Below are 25,769 nucleotides of genomic sequence, written 5' to 3' on the forward strand. Positions count from 1 at the left end.
TAGTGTCATGGTTAGCATGTGCATGATACAGCACACAGCTGGAACTGAGCATTAATTAAAGCTTTGGGAAGAGGCATTTCAGTAGTAAGGGAAAAATGTAGTTCGTTCCTGTTAGAAAGTTCGAGGTGGTGACAAATACAGTCTCTGATCATAAAGTTAGTATAAGCAAAGAGCAATCACTGACTGCTCCAAGCATTATTTATTAATGATTTAACTTAATGGCTCTGTATTATCTATAGGAAAAAGAGGGTTATTTATAAAAGAATGCAAAGCTAACATCTTCCAAGCCATAAATAGGATATGGTCTAGGGGCATCAGGAGCTACATCTACTCAAATTTTCTTATTCCATTTTTAAGAGAAATGCATATAAATCCTTGATTATGTTAGAAGAAGGGATATATCGTCTATTTAGTGTCTAATATGTGCTAGACTCCATGCATACAGTCTTTCATTTAATTCTCCCCACTTCTCTGAAAGGGAGGCATTCATCATCTACATTTTAAAATGTGGAAACAGTCTCAGACAGATTGAGTGTCTTATTTAAAGTCATACACCTAGTAAGTGGCAGCTGTGATTTTAATCCAGGCCTGATTCTAGAGCAGCACAGTCCAATAGAATTTAGTGTGTGATTGAAATATTCTGTATGTTTTCTGTTCAATACAAGTAATTAGCCAGGGACTGGTCACATGTGGCTATTGAACACTTGAAATGTGGGTAATACAACTGAGGAACTGTACATTACCTTATTTGAATTAATTTAAACTTAGATTTAAATGGCTAATATGTGGCTACTGGCAACTGTATTGGATTGTGTATCTGTAGAAATTGCCTTTTCTGGACTGTAATTTGTAAAGGAGGAATCTGTAACCTGGTGTCCATGGAACTATTAAGAGGCAACCCATAGTTTTTTTTCTCTTTTGAGGGCCTTATAACTCAAAGGACTATTTTTCCCTTTGGAAAGGAAGAATGTATGATAGTCTACCACCACTCCCCAGATTGTCTTCAAGATTCAAGGATAAAGGGAATACTAGGAATGCTGAAGCAGTCCGAACACCATACTTCACTCTTCCCTTCATGAAAGCCCCAGCAGCAGGTTGATTGGTATCTGAGGTGGAAAACACAACTACTGTGATCCAAATCATAGCTGAATTCAGTTCAACATGCATTTCCAGAATATTCATAATATTGTACGAGGCACCATGCCAGGCATCTTGAGAAAGAGAAGATTTAAAATGACTACAGGCTAGGGTAACTTTCCAGAAACCTACAACTTCCAGATGGGTCCCTAGACCAGATAAGTCCTGAAACTTAGAGGGCCCAGCCTCTGTAGAACATCAGCTAGTTCCATCTTCCTACCCCATATTACTGACAGCCCATTCCAACATAAAAAGCTAGAATGGCCATAGCCCGAACACCCGTAAAGAGTGGGATAGAAAGATCAAGGGTGGTGGTGGAGTTATGTAGAGAAGGTAAGGTTTAACAAATAAATATGATTGCTGAATCATTATATTCATATTTCTTTTAGTCTCCAGTATCTTAGAGCAGGAAGAAGTAAAAACCTAAAATTATGGAATTGCAACCTGTACAAAACTCTGAAATCTGTTCTACAACTAATTGTTGTGCTGTGCTTTGAAATTTATTGCTTTTTTTGTATATATGTTATTTTTTCACAAAGAAGAAAAAAAGTTAATTGTGATGATAAAAAAATATATTTATTCCTTATAGCCTCCAATGTTCTGGAGCAGCAAGAAGGAAAAATCTGAGATGGTGGTACGGTAGCCCATGACAAACTCTGGGATCTGTTCTGTAACTACTTGTTGAAGAGTGCTTTGAAAAAAACTATTTCTTTTTCTTTCTTTGCTTTGCATATATGGTATATTATACGATTAAAAAAAAAATGACTGCAGGACTTCTAGGGAAGAGCAGGAAGGCCCAAGACTCAGCTTCCCTCCCCAAAGAAAAACAATTATTAAACAGGCAGTAACTGTCTGAAGCAACTATTTTGAAACTCCAGAGGCAAGAAGAATACTATACAGCAACAGGGAAGAATAGGAGGAGGAGGCAGATGAATTATGGTAAAGAACTGTAAATTATTCTCTCCACATAGCTGCTAATGGCGACCATCCCCCACTCTCACAATAGGCTGCCACAGGGTCCAGTCCTTGGCTGCTGGTAACAAAAACGAACATAAAAGTCCTCTTCCCCAAGAACAGTGATTGTCATGGTCAAAAATTGATCACAGGTTTTGATTAGCACAGTCAAATCCCTAGTTCCCAGCTCTGAGGGTATCTATTTCAACCTGCCCCAGACAAAGGTGAGCAGCAGCTATTTTTTCAACCCTCCATGGGCTGGGGCAGAGGCTGTGGAGATTTAAAGATGCAATACTTCCTTGGAACTGCAAGGAACAGTTAGCTGAAGGGCTACATTTATTGGGCAGGCCAGCAAAGCTCAACTTTGGAAAGCCCTTGGTAGAAATTTTGGAGCCCTTCCTGATCCACTCCCCGGGGCACTATGGAGCCAGTGTGCCCCCACCCCCAACCTCATGGTCACTGGCCCTATTTTGGCTGGAAAAGACTGACTTGGGAAAGTCTTCTCAGAGTGACCCACTCTCCAGAATTTGCCCTCCAGGCAAAAGCAGCATAAGACAATGAAAGGAGTATAAAAATTATAGAGGCAGACATTCTGGGACAGAGGCCTGCCAGTTTCAAAAAGAAGAAGAAGGTCTGTCCCCTGAGAAACAGAAGGGCAAACCAAACTCAGGTAAACAAGGGAACTGAAAGACAACTAACAAGCAAAAGTGCAGGACAAGACAGAGGCCCAGAAAAACAGGGAAAACCCTGCACACTGCATTACCATTGAGAAGAAAATCTCTATGTTATCACCAGCTGGTTATAAAACCAGGAAACATACATCCCAGGGAGTAAATTCCAGAGTTAACATTTTAAAATATTAAAATGTACAGTGTGCAACAAAAGGCTATAAGGCAAACAAGGAAATGGGAAATGATGGTCTATCCAAAGGAAGAGGATAAAAATATAGAAAGTACGAACCAAGAAGACGAGAATGTGGTCATAGTGAACAAAGCTTTAAAAAAAAGTATCTTAAAAATGCTCAAGGAGATGAAGGAAAGTGAAGAGAAAGAACTAAAAGCTATCAAGAAAACAATGAATGAACAATATAAGAATCTAAGCAATGAGCTAGACTTTTTAAAAGGGAATTAAACAGAACTACCGGAGTTGAAGAAAACAACTGAAATGAAAAATGCCAAGGAGTGTTTCAAGTGCAGATTGGAACTGGAGGAAGAAAGAAGCAGTGAACTTGAAGACAAGATATTTGAAATGAGTCAGGCTAAGGAACAGAAAGAAAAAAGAAACATTACAAGTGAAAATAGCCTAAGACAGCAATATATGCATGATGGGAGTCCCAGAAGAAGAAAAAGAGAAAGGGGCAGAAGGAATATTCCAAAAAATGATGACAGAGAGTTTTCCAAGCTTAGCAAAGGACATGAATATGCACATCCAAGAAGGCCAAAGAACACCAAACAGTATAAACATGAAGAAAAATATACCCTGTCGTATATTGATCACGCTATCATTTGATAGGACAAGGAGAGAGTTCTGAAAGCTGCAAGAAAAAAACAATGTGTTATGTACAAGAAAGAAATTCTTAGACTGAGGGCCAATTTCTCATGAGAAAGCATGGAAGTAAGAAGGCAATGGGTTGAAATACTTCAAGTGCTGAAAGAAAACAATTGCCAGCCAAGAATTTTATATCCAGTGAGACTTTCTTTCAGAAATGAGGGAGAGATTAAGACATTCTCAGAAAAACAAAGTGAGGGAGCTCATTATTACTAGATCTTCCCTACAAACAGTGCTAAAAAGGATTCTTTGAACTGAGAAGAAAGAACACTAGACAGTGTATCAAAGTAGTATAAAGAAATAAAGACCTGTGGTAAAGGTAACCATGTGAATAATTATAAATGCCAGTATTATTGTTTGTTATATAACTCCACTTCATCAGGGAAGTGAGGACTCACACTTCCCTGACCTTAAAACTTATTACAAAGCCACAATAATTGAAACAGCTTGGTACTGGCAGAAGGGCTGACATATAGACCCATGGAATGCAGCTGAGAGCTCAAAAATCAACCTGCACATTTATGGCCCAATGATTTTTGACAAGGTGACAAAGACCACTCAATTGGAAAAGAATGGCATCTTCAATGGTGCTGGTAAAACTGGATCTCCATTTGCAAAAAAAAAAAAAAAGGAGAAAAATCAATAATATTTCAAAGCATACTTCAACAAGCAGCTACAGAACAGATCCCCCAGTTTCTCATGGACTTCTTTCCCTTATCCCAGATTTTTCCTTCTAGCTGCTTGAAAACACTGGAGACTTTATCAGAGTCATGATAATGAAATCATACAGTATCTGTCCTTTTGTGTCTGACTTATTTCACTCAGTACTATGTCCTCAGGGTTCATCCATGTTGTGGTATGTTTCTAGAAGTCACTTTATCTAACTGCTGCATAATATTCTATTGTATGTAATACCACATTTTGTTTATCCACTCATCTGTTCATAGGCACGTGGATTGTTTCCATCTCTTGGCAATTGTGAATAGTGCTGCTATGAACATGAGTGTAAATATATCTGTTCCTGCCACTGCCCTTAACTCTTCTGGGTATATACCAAATATTGGGCAACTCAGTACTTACTTTTCTGAGGAATCGCTAAACTGACTTCCACAGCGGCTAAACTGTTATACATTCCCACTAGTAGTGAATAAGTGTTCCAATTTTTCCACATCCTCTCCAACATTTTTGATTTCCTGTTTATTAGCAGCCATTCTTAAAGATGTGAGGTGATATCTCATTGTCATCTTAATTTGCATCTCCCTTATAATGAAGATGAGCTCTTCATGTGCTTTTTAGCCATCTGTATATACTCTTCAGAAATGTGCCTATTCATATCCTCTGCCCATTTTATAATTGGGTTGTTTTTTCTTTTGTTGTTGAGCTGTATAATTTCTTTATGTACACAGGATATAAAGCCTTTATCTGATGTGTGGTTTCCAAATAGTTTCTCCTATTGAGTGGCTGCGTCTTCAGCTTGTTAACAAAGTTCTTTGAGGCACAGAAGCTCTTGATCTTAAGGAGTTCCCATTTGTCTGTTCTTTCTTTTGCAGCTTGTGCTTTAGGTGTAAAGTTTAAGAAGCTACCTCCTACTACTAGATCTTGAAGATGTTTCTCTACATTTTCTTCTAGAAGTTTCATGGTACTGGCTTTTAAATTTAGGTCTTTAATCCATTTTGAATTAATTTTTATATAAAGTGTAAAATAGGGGTCCTCTTTCATTCTTTTGGCTGTTGAAATCCAGTTCTCCCATGCCCATTTATTGAAAAGACTATTCTGTCCCAGTTCAGTGGATTTGGGGGTCTTATTGAAGATCAAATATCCATAAACTTGGTGGTCAGTCTCTGCACTCTCAACTTTATTCCATTGGTTAGTCCTTGTATCTTTGTGCCAGTATCATGCTGCTTTGACCACTGTGGCTTTATAGTAAGCTTTAAAATCAGGAAGTAATAGTTCTCCTACTTTGCTTTTTGTTTTAGGATATCTTTAGCTATTTGAGGTCTCTTTCTCTTCCATATAAACTTGATAACCAGCCTTTCCAAGTCTTCAAAGTAGGTTGTTTTGATTGGTATTGCATTGAATCTGTGGATCATTTTGGGTAGAATTGACATGTTGATGACATTCAACCTTCCTATCCATGAACATAGAATATCCTTCTATCTATTTAGGTCAATTTTTTATTTCTTTTTGCAACTTTTTATAATTTTCTGTATATAAGTCCTTTCTTTGCTTTTGTATATGTATGTTATATTTTACAACAAAAAACCAGTAATAAAACCTGTAAGTAGCTATAGTAATATTAGATAAAATAAATCTCTGAAATCAAAAATTTGGAAATGTTTAGTAACATAGGTCATTAATATGGCAAAGTTGATATTTGTAATAACTTTCTACTTGATATTTTGAGAACATACACATTTTTGATAGTTAATTAAATGGTATTTAAGATAATGTTTAATATTTAGAATCTAAGAAAATCTGGTATCTGTATCTATAGATCTTTTCCTCCCTTGCTTTAATTTTAAATTGGTTTATGAAACATATTGTACAAACAGGCTTTACTATGATTATTTAGATATTTTATTTAAATATACCTATGGATAAGCTAACTCAGATATCTATTTTAAGTGGTTAAGATTTTCATATGTTAATTGTAAAAACATTTGTATTTTCATATTTTCCTGAAATCAGGAAAATTTTTAGTAATGTAGGTCATTACTATAGCAAAATAGAAATTTGTAATAACTTTCTACTTGTTATTTTGAGAACATTCACAGTATTGATAGCTGATCAAGTGGTACTTAAGTTAGTGTTTAGTATTTAGAATTTAAGAAACTGCTATCTGAATTTGTAGATTTTTTCCTTGTTGGAAAATTGGTTAAATTGGTTTGTGAAACTTACTGTGCAAACACAGACTTTACAATGATTATTTGGATACTTTATTTAAATATGCCTGTAGTTAAGCTAACTAAGATATCCATTTTTGGTTCTAAGTGTATGTTTGTTTCCTTAAATAAAAATATTTTTTTAAAAAAGAAGGAAGACCCCTACTTCATAGTATATGCAAAAGTAAAATAAAAATGGATCAAAGCCCTTTATATAAGAACTAGAACTATCAAACTCCTAGACAAAAATGTAGGGAAGCATGTTCAAGACATTGGGTTAGGCAATGGTTTCTTAGACTTTATACCCAAAGCACTAACAACAAAAGAAAAAATAGATAAATTGGACTTCATCAAAATGAAAAACTTTCTTGCTTCCTGAAAGTAAAATGACAACCTACACAATGGGAGAAAATATTTGGAAACCACATATCTGATAAAGGATTAATATCTAGATTATATAAAGAAATTCCTCAGCTTAACAACAAAAAGACAACCGAATTTTAAAATGGGCAAAAGTCTTAAACAGACATCTCTCCACAGATGTTATGCAGATGCCCAGAAAGCACATGAAAAGATGTTCAACATCATTAGCCATCAGGGAAATGCAAATCAAAACCACAATGAGATACCATTTCACACCAATTAGAATGGCTGCTATTTAAAAACTGGAAAATAACAAGTGTTGGTTAGGAATCTGAGAAACAGGAGCACTCATACATTGCTGGTAGCAATGTAAAATGCTGCAGGTTCTGTGGAAGACAATTTGGCAGTTCCTCAGAAAGCTAAGTATAGAACTACCATATAATCTTGGCACTCCCACTGCTAAGTATATACCCAAAAGAATTTAAAGCAGGGACTTGAACAGATATTTTCACAGCGATGTTCCTAGTGCCATTATTCACAATTGCCAAAAGATGGAAGCAACCCAAGTGTCCATACATGTGGAATATTAACCACATGTAAAAAGGAATGAAGTCCTCATACATGTGACAACATTGATGAACCTTGAATATATCATCTTGGGTGAAATAAACCAACAAAAAAGGGACAAATATTGTATGATCTCACTGTTTTGAAACAATTAGAATAATGAAACTCATAGATTCAGAATCTAGAATATAGGTTACAAGGGGACATTGTGGGGTAGGGAATAGAGGCTTAAAATACCCAGGTTTCCTATTTGGAATGATGGAAATGTTTTGGCGTTGGGTGGTGGTGATGGTAGCAGAACATTGTGATCACAGTTAACAGTACTGAAATATACATTTGAATATGATTAAATGGGGAAATGTTAGATTGTATATATGATAACAGAATAATTTTTTTTTAAATCCATGGAACTAAATTACATAAACAGTGAACTCTAGGTTAAACTATGGACCTTAGTTAATAGTACAATTATAAAAATGTGGTAACATCCATTATAACAGATGTTCCACACCAATGCAAGGTGTTGGTGGTGGGGTGGTATATGGAAATCTTGTATTTTATGCCTGATTTTCCTGCAAACCTACAACTTCTCTCATTAAAAACACTGACTGTGGTATAGAGTCATCAAGGAATTAACAATTTTGTGGTTTGTGGAGTAAGGCAGTAGGAAAGAAAGGATAAGTACTCAAAGAAGTAAAACACAAGGCATATGCTAAATGGCAGAGAGAAAGTAATCTTAATCTGCCATATGCTAAATGGCAGAAGGAAAGATCTTAATCTGAGGGAGCCCAGAAAAGTGCCTTAGAATAAAGAAAAGCTTGAGTTCTGATCTCTGTTCTACTGCTTATTAGCTGTGTGACCTTGTGAAATTTACTTACTTTCTGTGTTTCCCTTTCCTGGTTGTAAAATGGATATAATAACTAGAAAATAAAATAATGGGATAATGTAGTAAAGCAGTACATATTTTAAATGACCAATTATGGTACTTCCTCTGGTTGCCACCCTCTCCCTGTTGGTATATGCATGTTCGTTTGTGTAGAGTTAGACAAAGAAAGGCATCACGAATGAAATAGCATCTGAAATAAATGTTAAAGGAAGGATAGAATTTCAAAGATTGGAAGTCAAGAAGTAGATGGAGGAGCAGAGTGAGCTGAAAGCATGGAGGTTGGAAAGTATTGGTTGCATTCAGTGAGTGCTAGATAGTCCTATTTTGCTAGAGTATCAGCCCTTTCTACTCAAAATGGGATCTTCAGACCAGCAGAATGAGCATCGTCTGGGAGCTTTTTGGAAAAATAGGTCCCAACCCAGACCTACTGAATCAGAATCTGCATTTTAAGAAGATCCATAGGGGACCAGTTTTCACATTAAATTTTTATATGTGCTGGGATAGAGTACAGACACAGGGTATGGTGGGAAACAGGACTTGAAATGAATGGGGTGTTGTTATGAAAGAACTTGAATGCCAGACCAACTAGTTTGGGTAATTATTGAACGGTCACTGCCAGGGAAAATCTGCCTGTGACCTGTATCATATCTTGAACCAGTGGCAAGCATAAATTTTGATCTGAAATTTCTTATGCCCACCACCATTCAAGCAAGCCTTTAGTGGAAAAGCACTTTTACCCTTTACTTTCTCTTCGCTTCCCCATTACCTTCACCCACTCATTACTCTTTTACAATTAACTTTTCATCACTAAAATAGTTACACAGAATATTGAACAAAGTAGGTTTCATTTGTTTGACATCAGCCAAGACCTGGAACTAAGAAATATTCAGTTGTTTTGGCTGTTAACCCCTATGGCTGAAGAGTGATATTGCAGTCCAACTCTTTTGGACATTATACATACTCCTTCAGAAGTAGGAGGTGGGGGGAATGGGTAGTGAGAGCTGCAAATGAGGAGTCAGAGATTTTTTTAGGCCTGTACTGAGGAAGGAGTGGTGAATGAAAGTGAGGAGGCACTCACAGAGTTGGACACATCCCAAAAAGCACCTGCCAGCACATTGACAGTTAAGGGCCTGACCATTATCCTAAGCTCGCATTTCTCTAAAAGTTTTTAGTTAAAATCCAGTTTGGAGAGCCTCCTGCCCCTTATCAGGGTACCTCATATCTGAGTGGAAAATAAGACCCAGGTTACAGAAATTCATTTTATAGACAAATTAGCTAGAATGTTCCTATTGCCAAAGGTATTTTATGTCTTCAACACAAACGTCTGTCTGGAGAGTGCTGCCTTTAATTGTTGAATTTACCAATTTTTTTGAGACTTAGCCATTTTCTTTTAAAGAGAATTGTTCCAGGGTAGAATTGTGTTTCTTTTTTTGCTAAGTGTGTACAATCATCTCCAGGCCACAGCTGCAAATAAGAAGTGGCATGGACCCACAGGAGTCACATTTCACTTCTATAATCTGGGGCAATCATTAAAAATGTTACATTGCATCATGAAGGTTAGTCCTAATTTAACCTGATAGTTAGAAAGCTCTGTAAAGTTAATTGTGACAGTAGCTGTTACAGCAGCTGAGCACAAAAAGAGCATTGATTTTCTCTCACAAGAATCATGAAAATTCTTTAGTGGTTTCTCAGAGCCCACAAGTGATTTGCATCTGTATGGCAGATCAGTGCATGTGAACTCCTTGACCTACAGATTGGAGTATTCACTGAGAACCACACATCATTCTGAGATGTTTAACCTCCTGGTTCCACTGGATGAGAAATGTCATTCTCTGAGAACTCCACCCCCAACCATCCCCAATGTGCATACTTTCTAAAGTGGCCACATGTTTGTTATGAAGTTAGATAATCTGCATCTTGACATGACACGAAATGACAGCTGGTCAGCCATCTAAACCAGTCAATCTGGTTTTAGATGATATTACCACATGGACTTGTTTAATTGTGAACATAAAATAGCAGAAATCTTTGACACTAATGTTTCTTATCTGTTTGTCTTTATTTTATCATTTAATACTTCCATTTAGACAAACTGTAAATTTTGTGGAGTTGTGGTATGAAGGGGCAAGATGTGAAGGAAAGAGACAAAGGGAATGGATAAGTTTAAGCTCAGTAATAAAAGGACAAGGACTATGAGAACTTTATGAGACTTTAGAAGATTTCTGACTGCTCTATTAGTTATCTGTTACTCCCTCATTAGTTTTCTTCTATTGACGATCAATAAAACACTTGAAATGTTAGACATCCTAAGTTGACAACTGGACAAAATGCATCTTAAACCACAGGCAGATTTGGGGGAATGAAAAGTATTCCCAAAATGTAGTCGGTGGTGGATTTTAAAAGGAAAAGAAAGCAAGGTAAATTTCTAGGAGCCTAGCACAGAATGGGGCCCAAGCTAAGAAGTGCCTTCCCTGGATTTAGGACTGTCAGGAATTCTATAGATGAGATTACTGCATTGCATAGAAGAAAGAACTTGATCACCTCAAAATTTTTTCCATATCTAATATTTTCCAGGTTCATAATGACAACTAGGAAAATGGCAGACATAGCTTTCATGAGCGAGTTAAAGATAAATTATGTATTTTGGGTGAGAATTATAATAATTTCCAATATTTATTATGTTTAATTCATGATTGAAATTTCAGCAGCAAAAATTTTGGGGATTAAAGGATGGTTTTTGTTTCAGAATTTAAATAGTTTTAATAGGGTTTTTTTTTTTACTTGAAATAGCATTTGGCAGGATCACATACATGATGGAAAAGATCTTATAAGTACTTATTGTTTAATGATTTACTTGATTGATTTAGTGTTGTCTTAGAGAAGGAGTGAAAACAATACAATAAAAGTAGCTAGAAAATACAGGTGTCATAGGATCTTGTTATCTCTATAGCCCTTGTTCTCAAACTATATAATCTTTGGAGATTGTGTTGGATCCTGGATAGAATAAAATGTGGATATGTGTTCATTGAATCAGCTTACTGAATGGTACGTTTCTCTCTCCTTGGTATGAAATCTTTTCCTACAAGTAACAAGACCAAAGATGGTGCTCTGAATTATCAGACTTTTCACATATCTGAATCATATATAAGGTGGATACACAGAAAGTACTTGAACTCTCAGTCTTATTTGGTGCCAAACAAAAGTCTGTGTGTTATTATAAGTACTAAAATACCTAAGTCCCTAAAGTTATCATCAGGGACTAAATAAAAGGCAAACGTGATTACAGTAAAACCTCTTTGACTAAATACCTTTTTTTTATCCTGGACTCTTTCAACTTTTAGAAAAAGGTCCAAACAATGATGAAAAGGTTCAATGAAAATAGTAGGGTAAAATCCTTGAATCAGGGAAAATTTCAGACCAATTTCCTCACATCCACAATTCTAGAAATTGAAAATGGAAATTCAAAATGATAACATGAACAGATACTGTTTATTGAGCACCTGCTTTGTTCCAGATATGATGCAGAATGTTCTACTATACCTGATCTCACTTAATCCTTTTAACAGTCCCATGAGCTAGGTACTATTCTTAACCTTTTACAGATCATGACTCTGAAACATTGTAAAATTCTCCATCATCTACTCAATAAGGCAGGGAAATGGACTGCTATATCATTCTGTAAAATTATCAAATGCAAGACAAAATAAAAAAGACTTTTCTGATTAAGCATATTAATCAGAGTCTCCTGATTCCCAAACATTCCATTTAATCAAGATTTCATTGTCCTTTGTATAGTCCTCAAATGGTGGAGATGCATTCAAAATCTAACTATTTTAAGAAATGTTGATATAATCAGCATCAGAACTTTTAAATTGTGGCTGTAATTCTTGATTATCAGCTGTCAAGTCTTTACTTTAATTACGTAGGTTAATAAAATGAGTAACCCAGCCCTACCCCATTGAGTATTCATTCATTCATTCATTCAACACCTACTATGTGCGGGACTGGTGCTAGGAAAAGAGAGAGAGAAGATTAATTCTTAGAGGAGCTTACAAGCTTACAGGGAAAAAGTTTGTCTTAATTCCTTTTTATATACATATACATATATATATATATATATATATATATATATATATATATATATATAAAACAACCCCATTGAATGTTATTATTTCTGTTTTATGTCTTATGAAGCTAAAACTGGAAGGGATTATATGACTTGACGAACCCTAGCCACTAGTAAGGGACAAAGACAGGAGATGAATCCCAATCTGTTGGGCTCCAAAACACTTATTCTTTCCACTATACAATTCTACCTTCCATGGAACTTGTTGTGGTCAGTATGATATTGCATAAAGAAACACCAAGAAAAGTTTTGAAACGGTACACTGACCATTTTTTACTATGGGAGTACTCAGCCTAAGGAAACATCTTCATTTATGAATGATATAAAAATCTAGTCTTCTTTGAAATTGTCTCTTGGTCATGATGTCAATATTTTCTATTACATAGCAATCACTATGTTTGTTTAATTCTAGTCATGGTAGGAATTTAATAATTCATGAATATGATGCAATAAAGATTTTCATTCTTTCGCTTAGTCAGTCAGATCATGGGAAGGAAAAATGTTTGACAAGTCCCAGAAGACATTTAATGGAGGTGTTCCAAGCTGAGCCAAAAAGCTGAAGAAGCAGTATTTGTTATGTGGGCTGAGTACATTACCATGGGGATACTTTTTCATTAAAAAGAATAAAGTCATTTTGTTAGAAGCTTAATGTTCATTTTTACTGGAACTTGATTGACCTTGGGCTGACTGAATTCCAAACTTTTTATTGATATTTTACATTACCTCAAGAATTGTAAAACTGTGGGCCATAGAAAGATTGGGAGTTAAATAATGAGCCATGGCAACAATCTGATTCTCCTTTTGATAGGATTAGAGAACGAGTGGATAAAAGGCTTAGGAGAGATGTCCTCTCTTTGGGTTTTAACAAAGCTCTTGATTCCATTTCATGAAGTTTTAATTGAAACACTTGGAATTTTAGATGCTGCTGCCAGAGGAGTAACAATCTATCTCTGCTCATCCCTGACTGAACCACGTAAGACTTACAGAGAGTAGAGAATGCTTTATCCATTTTATATGATACAGCAGCAATTAGTAAAATGATCATGTTTCTGAAATCATTTGAAGAGGCAAGGATTAACACTACCCCTACCTGGGTCATAACTCCCCATCCTACAGCTACTAAATATTCCGTTGTGATTTCTATATCTTTGTATACTTTTCTCAATTGCTATGGATTTATGGTCTTCTTTTTGTGAAACCTCTATATTGTTCTTGGAAGTGACTGTGACTCCAGGATAGTCTAATGGTTACATTTGTGTCAATTCAGTTATGCAATGAAAGAATGGAAAATATGTCAAGGAATAATCCAAGAAATACAAGGCCAAGTTTTTTCAAAGGAAGAGTGGATGCAGCCAGAGACACATTTAAAGAGGGAGATAGAAGACAATTGATAACTTATTACCCAAAATGTTAGTTCCCACAGAAACAGGAGGAATCTTACATATAATAGAGCCACTATCTTATAAGAGCTTAGATTTAAAGTCTGTACTTGTTAACAACATCTGTAGAAATTATAGAGGATAACAGGCTTTAAGGAATTCACCTGTTACTCCTAAGCTCTTTAAGATTTAAACGGTTTTCCACTGGTGGCTTTATATAGTAAATTCTGGAGCAGATCCAAGTCCTTACAGAGTCTGGATTTTGGCTTTCTTTTTCTTCCTTAGGCTTGAACCAGCTGCACTTTGACCCTGCTAACAACAATGAGCCCCTGCAATTTGGTAGTGCCAGTGGCCCTCTGGTCACAGAAGGCCTCATTGAGAATGGAGGGGAATCAAGCAAGAAAAGAAAGAGAACAAATACTCCTTCAGGTAAGCTAGGTGGTAATGCACTCTAAATCAGTGTTACTGAGTTGGTATTTTCCCAGAGCCTAGGATGTGCTGAACACTGCTAGGACCTCTATCAACTACAGAAATGAGAAAGAGTCCCATGTCCTCAAAGAATTCATGATGGGATAGAGAGTGTAATAAGAAGTATGTATGAATAGCTCTGATATTAAGACAGAGTATCATCAGTGCTGTGGTACAGGTATAAAGGAAAGAAAAAAAATGTGGGAGTACAAATGTCAGAGAGTTTAATTCAGTCTTGGGGATTGTGCTGGTTTGAAGGGATGTGTGTACCCTAAAAAATCCATGTTTTAGTCCTAATCCCATTTTGTAAAGGCAACTGTTTCTTCTAATCCCTATTCAATACTGTATGTTTGAACCTGTAATTAGATCATCTCCCTGGAGCTGTGATTTAGGGAGTCACATCTTGATGTGATCTTGATATGATCTTGAATGATCAAGAGTGGTTGTTAAAATGGATTAGGTGGAGACCGAATGGGTGGGTCTTGATTAGTTTACTGGAATCCTATAAAAGAGGAAACATTTTGGAGAATGTGGGAGATTCTGAGAGCGCGGAGAATGACATAACCATGAGAAGCAGAGAGTCCACCAGCCAGCAACCTTTGGAGATGAAGAAGGAAAATGCCTCCCAGGGAGCTTCATGAAACAGGAAGTCAGGAGAGAAAGCTAGCAGATGACGCCCTGTTCACCATGTGCCCTTCCAGCTGAGAAAGAAGCCCTGACTATGTTCACCACGTGCCTTCTCACTTGAAAGAGAAACCCTGAACTTCGTTGGCCTTCTTGAACCAAGGATCTTTCCCTGGATGCATTAAATTGGACATTTCTATAGACTTGTTTTCATTGGGATATTTTCTCAGCCTTAGAACTGTAAACTACCAACTTATTAAATTCCCCTTTTTAAAAGCCTTCCACTTCTGGTATATTGCATTCTGTCAGTTAGCAAACTAGAATAGGGATCATGGAAAGTGTCATGGCAGAAGTGAAGTTTTAGCTGAGACCTAAAGAATGGGTAGGCTTGAAGAAAGAGGAAATGGGGAGCAGGCATTCATTTAGGTAGAAGGAGTTGCATGAGTGAATGGTTTCATTGTATGTTTCTCTTTGTACTTAACTGTGGCTGGCTACCCTCACTTTTACTTCTAATGCAGATAACTGCATATATTTGCATCTCCCCTTTTCCATACAATATACACTATGCCCACATGTATTTCGTGCCCTCATAAATCTCTTATGACAGCTGAAAAACAGATTTGCCTAAATCTTCTATAACAACCAACTGAATTTTTAGCCTCCTCTGCAATTTCCCCACCCCCCCTCCATGACCCATTGGCCTATTCTCAGCTCAAATTTCTCCAAAATAGATAGGAAATTATAAGAGAACTAGGTCTTAACTGATTATTTGATATTATAAGTTTTCATCTCTTTGTTGGTAGACTTCATTTAGGAATAGAACCCCTAGTATATGGAGAATGATCTCCAATTTTGGGATAAGCCTAATGTAAACATTCATGGGTGTTTTGGGGGTGGGGGTGGGGGCTTGGATTTTTTTGTTTGTTTTTTAGTATAACTTTTATATCAGCTTGTGACATGGAACATATTTACAAATATAACATCATATCTGACCCTTAGGTCATAGGTCTTTCTGCTTCTAAATCAAGATATTGCTGAACAGGAGTTTGAAAAGTGAACATACAGTAAAAAACATCAGCTATATGGCACCCTCAAAAAAAGAGTGATTCTTTGAGAATTATGGTTTTTGGAGCATGGAAGGACATAGAGTATAACCAAGGAATTGGTGTGGGGTCTTATCCCAGCCCTATCTCTCTGTGTGTCCTGAAGTTAATTGCGTAATCTCTCTGAGTTTTACTGTCTTCATCTGATACTAAAACCTACCTCTTAGGATTGTTATGACAAGTAAACGAAACTTTACTTTTTATCTGCCTTTTTAGTCATATATTCTATGTAATTTAAACTTTGCTTGATTATTTAGGTGAATAATTATAGTTCTTAGTTATCGTACTGCACTATAATACTCTATTGTTTTCAGGTTTACTAAGGAATATAGGCCTTTCAGCTCTACACTAAATTTATCATAGACTATTATGGATTTTTAGTTATTATAGCCACACTGTATACATGTCCAGTCTCCTTTCTGTGGTCCATAGTCAACTTCTTGTTTCTCTCAGTGCCCCCTCATGTAGCAGCCTTTTTCCCCCTCTTCTAATTGGCTATTAACTTTTTTAAAAGGTGAGCTTTCCAAGTTGGTGTGCTAGATTAGTATGTTAAGAATGAGTTAAATCAGCTATAAGTAGAAGTTGCTATGAATAGAGAGCACAAAATTTCGGGCATCAACTTTAAGACATCCATTTTTGCTACTCTGAGGCCTTTTTTGATTGCTTATTAGTTTTTCCACCATGTTCCTGATAAGTAATGTGCTAATTTAGTTTAATACCTCCTGAACTGTAGTTAACTCATGAGGATGGGGAAAAGGATATGCATTAATCTGAACTGTGAACTAACTTTAAAGAATTAACGGTTTTATTTCTTAAGTTCAGTAAGAGCAAAGTTACAGGTATGGGAATTTAACAGTAGGTTATATTAATCTATAATTAGCAGAAAAAATTTGCATTCAAATAATGAATATGCTGAAGTTCTTTTTAAAAGAAACCCAGTATGTTCTTTAAAATAGGTGAAATAAGCCCAAGGCAGATTAAATTAGCTCCCTTGCAATCTTATTCTCGCCCTTTCTTTGTAAATAGCACAAAGCTAACTCCAACCCAGGTTAAATTACCACAAATTCCAAATTAGTGTAGTCCAAATTAATGAGGTTTTACTATACAGGGAGTCTCTTATAATTGTTCAGCTGGCAAACTTGTGGTATTGTAAATGGGAAGATTGCTTTGTAATATTATTTTCTTCCTATGTAGTACTGGAAAACGGTAGAGGGAAGGTATTTTATGAGTAGGAACTTTCCTTTTCCTTTGTCATTGTTCCCTGAATTTTGACAAGCAGGAGAGCTAGGGTTGGAAGTCCTTATAGGAGTTACCAGCTGTTTCAGTTCTTAGCTGAGATACAAGTCCAGCCATCACATCACTGGACCTTGTGACCTCTTTGAATCCAGGCCATTTCTCTCCTTTCTTTCATATCAAATGAGGGAGGAATCTTTTTCTGCAGCACCGGTTCCTTACTATACATTCTTTTTTCGTTCCTTTCTTATCCTTCCTACCTCACCCCTTTTATGTTAGTTGCCTCACTCCTTTTGTATTGAAACTGATTTCTTAAAAGTCAGCAACCACCTCTGAATTGTTAAGGTCAGTGCCCTTTTGACTGGAGTCAACCATCTTGACTTATTTGCTTCATCTCTACTTTTGCCTATCTTGACAATACATTTTACAGGTTCTTCTTCCTTTTCTGTCTTCCTCAAGCTTTCTTTCCCCTTTTCTTCCTCTTTCCACCCTAAGTGAATATACTGTTATCCACATTTTTTTTTATATGGGCAGACACCAGGAATCAAACCCAGGTCTCCTGCATGGTAGGCAAGAAATCTGAGCCATTGAGCCACCATGGCACCACCCTATTATCCACATTTTTAGGGGAAGAAATAAAGGTTATACTTACCCAAAGTTGGCCATATAGCATTTGGTTTAGCCAGGCCTCCAATTCCAAAACCTGTTTCTAACTATTACGCCATGGTTATTATGTGTATAAAATGTTAGGAATCTAGACCTATCACTAAAATATGTATTAAACACTGATGGCAAACTAGTGAAGCTGTATTTGTGTAAAAGTAATAGGTTAGATAAGGTGAGTAAAGTTTGGATTTGATAATTTCTCAAATCCCTTCAAACTTAAAATCCCATGGTTCCTTCTTTTCAGCTTTCTCTTCTGCTTCTCCCTAAAGCAAGCCTATTTCAGTCAAGCTGCTCAGTTATCTTTCTCCAAACAGTCACTGCATTTGCAACCTTGGTACATTGTTCTTGCAGTTTTTCTTTTCTGGCCTGGTCTGCCCTCCCTCTTCTCTTCCCTGTCAAAATCCTGTCCACCTGACAGCATCTAGTAAAAGTCCTACCTTCTCCTGGAACCTTTCTGTATCATTCTATTTAGAAGTGCTATCTTGTACCTCTGAAACACTCTTTACATTATATTCATATACTAATCATTGACCACTTGAACTATTGGCCATCTGTACAAATATTTCTTAGCCTTTCAAGTCAGTCATCAGCCCTTTATTGTAAAGTCCCTAACTCATATGTTTTTTATCAGAGATATAGTTTCTTGCACACAGTAGATGCTTAAGAAATTTTGTTGATTGATCATATTTGCTTGAAGAATAGCTTTCCATTTGCTTTAACTTTTTCTATTTTTTAATTGTCATCCCTGGAGTGGAGTTTTGCACAAACTTGGGCACAGAGTAGTATCTGATATTAGTCAACTGACTGCTTCTCTTGTCCTTAAGGGTCAAACCCCAGACTTTCATAAGATTATACCCTTACAGCTACAAATGAAATCTAGGTGATTGTGAAAAGAATACCTGGCCCTGATGATCTTTGCCAGGTGAAATTTCATGAGCATCCAAGACAAATTGATAGGTGAATTTTTGGTGTCCTGAACAAACTACTCTGTAAAGTAGATCAGTATTCTGGATTAGATAATACTGCCATATCTGACCACAGATCATTTCTTTGTGGGTCTGGCTGCTTTGCAGAGTAGCTCTTAGGTGAGCTCAGAATTCTTCAGAGTGTGTTTGCTTTCCAGTTTCACCTTTTCCTCCTGAAGTGTTTCTTCAGTGATGCTGCAGCTGCACAAATTGTCTAAGAGTCTATTTATTGAGATGGTACTTTATGGCAAAAGAGTAGAACATTGTTAAACCCTTGTAAAATCATAATGTCAAATTCCTTTCCCAAAGATGCCACCTGCCTTCTGGTTTGAGATCCACTTGGAATTGTGGAAAGAGATATAGTAACCTTCATATCAAATATATCCACTAAAGTAGAAGAATCTGTGACTCAACAAGGCCAACTAAATGATGACTAGAGTAGAATGCATTGTTTTAGCAACATCATGGTATACTAGTATTCAAAGAAGGTCTCAGCTCTCTGGAAAAGTTGGCAAATAACCTGTGGATAATTATGATCCTAGGGTGCTCATCCAGATGTGGATATAGTCCTATTTTCATTTTCTTCTTTCAGAGGTCTGTATTGAAAGATAGGTTTATACTTAAATAAATGATGCCCAGTACTAAGCAGTGTTGCCAAAGCTCATGAATATTGAATAATTCAGTATGAAAAGAGGGCTCCTCAGCCATTTTCCATTTGCAATAATGAATGAATCCCAAGAGTTCAAGATCTCCTGGAAGACTCTTTGATTCAATAATAATTTGCAATATTTGGAGATTCTTTTTTTCTCTTCATGTATTTTCACACTCGTCCCATTTTACACATGAGGTCCTAATAACCAAAGAGGAGAAATTGACTTTGAATAAAGTGGAATACATTACCAGGAATGTTATGTTAAGATAAAGACCTCAAAAAAGGATCTAATCTTGATCATAGACCCCTACCTCAGAGTGAATGGTTTCCCTTAGAATTTCTGGAAATCAGGCAGAGAGTTGACAATATGAAAGGCAGTGAATGGATCCAGTAACGCTAAGGCTAGACTAATAAGAGGAAATGGGATGGCAGAGCAGCAAGGAGAGGTTTGGTTAGACATAAGGAAGAACTATACTGGAATGAGTTTTCAGAGGAAGTTGTTTAAGCTCACTTAGAATAGAAATATGAAAATGAGATGAGAACTCATCTGCTTGGATGTACTTTTGTTTCTTTCTTTACCTAGAAGAGCAATGAACCAGGAAACTTTTCTATGATACTTATAGTTCTTTGATTTACCTCAAACTCACAGGGCTGAGATTTTTGTTTCACATATACTTTGAAGTCCACAATAAAAGCATTGATTGTTTTTAAAGAGAGAAAATGCCAACATTTTATATCGTGGTATGTGTTATTTCTAGCATGTCAGCTGAATTATTATATTGCCAAAGGCAAGAAGAGCCTATTGTTCCTTCAGGTAGAATTAAAATAAGAAAAAGAGTAGACTAATAGTCCTACTCAGTTTCTTTAGTCCTTTGGATATTTTTATCTGATTACCGTTTCAAGAAATAAAACCATATCTTGATAACTAAACAATCAAAAAAGTAAGCTTCGTTTTTTTCAGGTCTGATAGAAACTCTTCAAATTTTTTGTCTTTGAAGACCGGGCTGGGGGTGCTATGGAAGGAAGAAGATTGAAGATGGCACAAAAGAGGCAGTATAGAAAAGTAGCAAATGCGTCTCTCTTAACTTGCTGTCACCCATGGAATATTTTTGAAATGATTTTGTGACTTCATTGTAGGTAAATCTTCAGGAGTTCTTCTCCCAGCACATATTAACTATGAGCCAACGTCATGTACTGGTAATGTAGAGGCTAGCAGTAGATGTTGAACCATAGCATTTTAGAATTGGAGGCAGCTTGTCTAACCATCACTTTTACAAATGAAGAAACTGAGAACCAGAGAAGGGAGTTGTCTAAAGTCCCAAAGTTAATTAGTGGCAGAAGCAGAACTAGTATTACCAGGCCCATATAATCTGTTCAAATTGACTAGAACTGTGGCATGATTGATTCATTTTCACTGTAGAAAGCGTGTCTAAAACTTAATATGCCTACTTCCCCCATGCTAATTGTATTACATGAGTTGTGGCAAGCTAACACAGTGGTATTTGAGACCCCATATCTATTCTGCTTGCCACACAGAGGTGGGCCCTTTGATCTTGAGATAGAAAAGGAGTTTGAGATCGGGAAATACCTATGAGGGAATTGCTTCTGTGGAGATGAACTCAAGCAGCTCACCAAATCACAGAGGAAATTCTTTGTGACACCTGCTTACTTGGCAGGGGAAAGTGTTTATCCCCCATCCCACTTCACCCCTAAGGCCACGCCATCCAAATAGGAGAAAATTTTATAATCATGTTTTGTCTGTGATTTAAACTTTGTTGCATAATTTTGCCTAGGGGACCTCTTTCAATTTCTTGATTATTCAATAAAGACCTGCTGAAAAAAATAAATCAGTTTTAGGTTCAGTAAAACTCAAGATCAGAGTAAAATGATTCTTAGATTTTGGGGGGTTATTTTCCTCTCCTGTTTAATAATGTTATCAAAGCAACTATCATTTTTTTCTTTGGTACCTTTAAGGATCTTTCTGGCCTTAATAAAAGAGAGGAGCATATTCAGACACATAATAAAAAGGGTGTTGAAGACTGTGGTTTTAGTCCTGGATTTACCACTTCTTATTGATCTTCTGACCATGAGTAAGTCAAAGAAGCCCTTTTAAGCCTCAGTTTCCAAATCGGTTTAGTGGCAGAAAGCATTTTGAAAACTGTCAGATGCTACTCTTACAGTTGCTCCTGCTTCTTGTTAGGGTTTAGAGAGTGAAGTAATCACACTGCTTTTATTCTCCAATTCTAAATCAAACTGAGAACAGACAAAGCCTTGTGTGGAACAAAATATGGCATCAGTTTTTATTATAGATAAAACTGGACTGAAGAACATGGTTTGAACCTAAGGCCTAAATGAGGCTTCCTACTATCTCCAGCTCTAAATCTATACCTTGATACCCACCTTTGGGGAAGATCAAATCTGCAGAGAAGATCCCTTACCCTGCCAGTATCATTGAGAGTCATGGCCTGTGCCACCCATCAGGACAGCTAGAAATTAGGAGTAAGGTGGGTCTGTAGGACTGCTTCGAGAAGGCAATACCTGTACCATGACTAAGCTCTGCTCCCTTTATAGGAAGGAATTAAGAGAGTGTTCTCAGCTAGAGGGCAGTTGTACCTGAGAATGAGAAAGAATGTAGAAGTCAGGCCATGAATAAGCACTTATTTTTACTCCAATCTCAACAGTCTGATAAATCAACCTCCAAGGAGCAAGCAGAGGTAGGGTCAAAGCCCAGAGAAGCTTCTATAGTACTGTCTGATGACGGCCACCCTCCCTCCCAAACAGAATGGAAGTTCCCTCTCCCCATGTAAAGGTAACATATGGGGCAAGAAAGATCATTCCCACAACTCCCAACATTACTACTTATTTTAAGGGTAATATGATTTTGATTTTTCTAAGTCCTGTCTTTGGGATTTCTTTAAACCAGAGGAAGCTGGCAATGGCAGTCCGTTGTGTGGTACAAATAAATAGGGTTGTTCTAGTACATGTTTTACATCTAGACTTTTACTCCTGGATGTACAAAGTTAAGACAAATTCCAGATGGAATCCAACCTTTTAACCTCAAAGTAGTACCTTACAGAAAAGAGATTTCATTTTAATGAATTTCAGACACAGAATACTTCTGATGCCATTTCAACATTGTCATTCACATGGAGTTGCAAACTCTACAAGTCTTCCTTTCTCGTGCATGACACCAAAGTATAACAATTAAAATACTTTATTGCTACTGCTAATATTAGCTGATATTTATAGAATACCTACGATATGCCAGACACTGCTCTAAGTATTTTACATGTATTAACTTACTTGATTTTCACAATAACCCTACATGGTAAGTACAGTTATTATCCTCTTTTTACAGATAAGGAAACTTAAACACAGAGAGTTAAGTAACTTCTCCAAATAGTAAATAAGGGAGCTGAGATTCCAGCCCAAGAAGTATAGGTGTTTAGAATCAATTAAATCAGAATGGAGATGGGAGACAGACATCAGTGTTTACTTAAAGACCCCAAGTGAGTCCAGTATGCATCCAGGTTCAAGAACCAGTGTAGCTACCTATATTGCATCCAGGTAGCTTTCAGGGTAGCTTCAGAATGTTGAATATTAGTAGTATTTTATGAGAGTTTGTCTAGTGTCATCTGTCAAGAACTGAAGTGACGGTGAAGCAGTAGACCAAAAGGTGGCAAATAGTGATTGTGTAAATATTGACCTCTCTAGGTATCTCAACACACAAAGAGACTACCACATTTGAGATTTGCTCTTTTTCTGCTCTATTTCCTGATCTCCATTTATTATCTGTTGAAATAAAATCGATGATGATGATTTCTTCGTGTCATGGGCCAGGAGACAGTCTTGATATTTTTTCCCATCTTCAGTTTCCTTGATGATGTGAGCTATTTAATTTAAGCAGTGCGGGTTGCAGCATTTCCACATTGAACAATTGCTTGTGTAATAGGATTAGTTTTTAAATGCTTTCCTTATTCTACATTTGAATTTTAAACAAAAGGAACATTCATGTGCAAGCTGTTTTATGGAAGGTGGTGAGGGTTGATGAGAGTACAAACAAAGCTGATAGAAATATGCTTAACTACTGAGTTGAAGCATCTTATTTTGGGAGAGTAGGAGGGCAGGTTTCAGCAGGTGGTGTTCCCTAGCTACAGTCACTTTCTTCTGCATATTTGATGCAATAACAGCAGCTCTCATTAAATATTGACTACATGCTAAGCACTATAACCAAGTACTTTACATACACTTACTCAAACGTCACAATAAATCTATAAGATCGGTACCATATTCTCCTTTGTTTACAGATAAGAAAACTGGGACTTGTAAAATTCAAGAAACTTTCCTGGGCTCCAATGAGTAAGTGGTAGAACAGGACTTGAAAAGAGGGAGGCAGGATAACATAGTCGCTAAGAGCACATGCTCACATTGATTGTCTACTTAGGATGGATTGTATGATGGGTAAATAAAACTGCTTAAAAAAACCCAGAAAGATACAAGTGCTGGAGAAAATGTAGAGAGAGTTGTATTCATTGTTGGTGGATGATTAGAATGTTCACCCTCTCTGGGGGGCAGTGTGGTGATTCCACAGGAGGCTAAGTATAGGGTTGCCATATGATCCTGCAACCCCATTATTAGGTATATACTTGGATGAGCTGAAAAGTACTGAAGCAGGGACATTTGTGCACTGGTGCTTATGGTGGCAGTGTTCATGAGTTGCAATGGATGGAGGTGACCTAAGGGTACATCCACTGATGAATGGAAGGGGCAAACTGTGGGGTATACATACAATGGAATATTGAGTGGCTGCAAAGAAATGAAGTTGTGAGGCATGCAACTAGGTATATAAACCCTAAGAACATTATGTTAAGTGAAATTAGCCAGAAACAAAAAGACAAAAATTTTAAGGCCTCACCAGTATAGACTAACTATAATGTGCAAACCCTGAGAATTGAATTTGTGAGCATAGGTTATCAGGAGATAAAATGTGGGCAGAGATTGGGCAATTGATGATTAAGAGTACAGAATACTCAATAAGGCTTATAGTAAAGGTTCCTAGACTGTAAGGTCTTATAGCAGTCATATCTATTCCTGAGTTGTAATGGTTATTTCTAAATCCTGAAATACTGAGCTCTTTGTGTATAACCTGGTCATTTCCTGGAACTTTGAGTATCTGTGTGACACCTGAGACTTAGAGTTAGAGTTCTGCAGCTCTGAAAATCAGCATTACTCCATACAGCAAATGTTAGAGAAACTGAAAAAGAGATCAGACTTCAATTAGAGATATGAATGAAGCTGATCTGGTTAGGACTAAGGCAAATCAGAATACATGGTAAATGATGATATTGACTGTATTTTAAAACTTCAACTTCTGTGTGAGACCAAAGGAGGAGATGTTTATTTGGTAGAAAATTTATATTTTCTATAGCACACTATCTAATTTAACCTGTATGGTCAGTTTAAACAAACAACATAATTACATGGAACCTTGAATAGGAAATGACATCCCAGAGGAATTTGGGCAGAAAATAAAGTATTTGCAAAGTCCCCTTGAGGGACTTAGAAAAAATGTGGAAATAATAAACTTCCACATTTGGAGAATTCCTGATATTTGCTCAAGTTTTAGGGACTCCCAATTTAATAAGCCAAGCCCTCGATCGTAGGGCTTGCCCTTACGAAACTTACTCCTGCAAAAGAGAAGCTTAGCCTATTTATAATTATGCCTAAAAGTCACCCCCAGAGAACTTCCTTTGTTGCTCATAGGCAGCCTCTCTCTCTAAGCCAACTCAGCAAGTGAACTCACTGCCCTCCCCCACTATGTGGAACATGATTCTCAGGGGTGTAAATCTCCCTTGCAACATGGGACCTGACTCCCAGAGATGAGCCTGGTCCTGGTATCATGGGATTGAGAAAGCCTTTCTTGACCAAAAGGTGGAAAGAAATGAAACAAAAATAAAGTTTCAGTAACTGAGAGATTTCACATAGGTCATTCTGGTATTTATTCTTATGTATTATATAGATATTCCTTTTTAGTTTCTAGTGTATTATAATAGCTAGAAGGAAACGATTGACACGGTTGAACTAATGCAGTAGCCTTGATTCTTGACAATGGTTGTGTAACTATATAGCTTTTACATTGTGACTGTGTAATTGTGAAAACCTTGTGACTAGCACTGCCTTTATCCAGTATATGGGCAGATGAATAAGAAAATATAA

General features: G+C 36.7%; 1 protein-coding gene across 14 annotated transcripts in view; it reads left to right on the forward strand.

The window, feature by feature from the left end:
* Positions 1-25,769, forward strand: part of ENOX2 (ecto-NOX disulfide-thiol exchanger 2) — a 459,417-nt gene that overhangs the window by 183,292 nt on the left and 250,356 nt on the right. For 9 of the 14 annotated variants that reach the window (XM_077145026.1, XM_077145023.1, XM_077145031.1 and 6 more), the window contains one exon: positions 14,128-14,271. The exons of 4 other annotated variants lie outside the window; for them this stretch is intronic. In XM_077145026.1, the coding sequence (XP_077001141.1) occupies positions 14,164-14,271 (108 nt within the window). In that variant the 5' untranslated portion in view covers positions 14,128-14,163. Of the gene's footprint in view, positions 1-14,127; positions 14,272-25,769 lie in introns of those variants that run through there. One more of the 14 variants, XM_077145033.1, reaches the window with a different exon arrangement.

This window comes from Tamandua tetradactyla, chromosome X, assembly GCF_023851605.1.
Source record: "Tamandua tetradactyla isolate mTamTet1 chromosome X, mTamTet1.pri, whole genome shotgun sequence".
In the NCBI taxonomy this organism is placed as follows: Eukaryota; Metazoa; Chordata; class Mammalia; order Pilosa; family Myrmecophagidae; genus Tamandua; species Tamandua tetradactyla.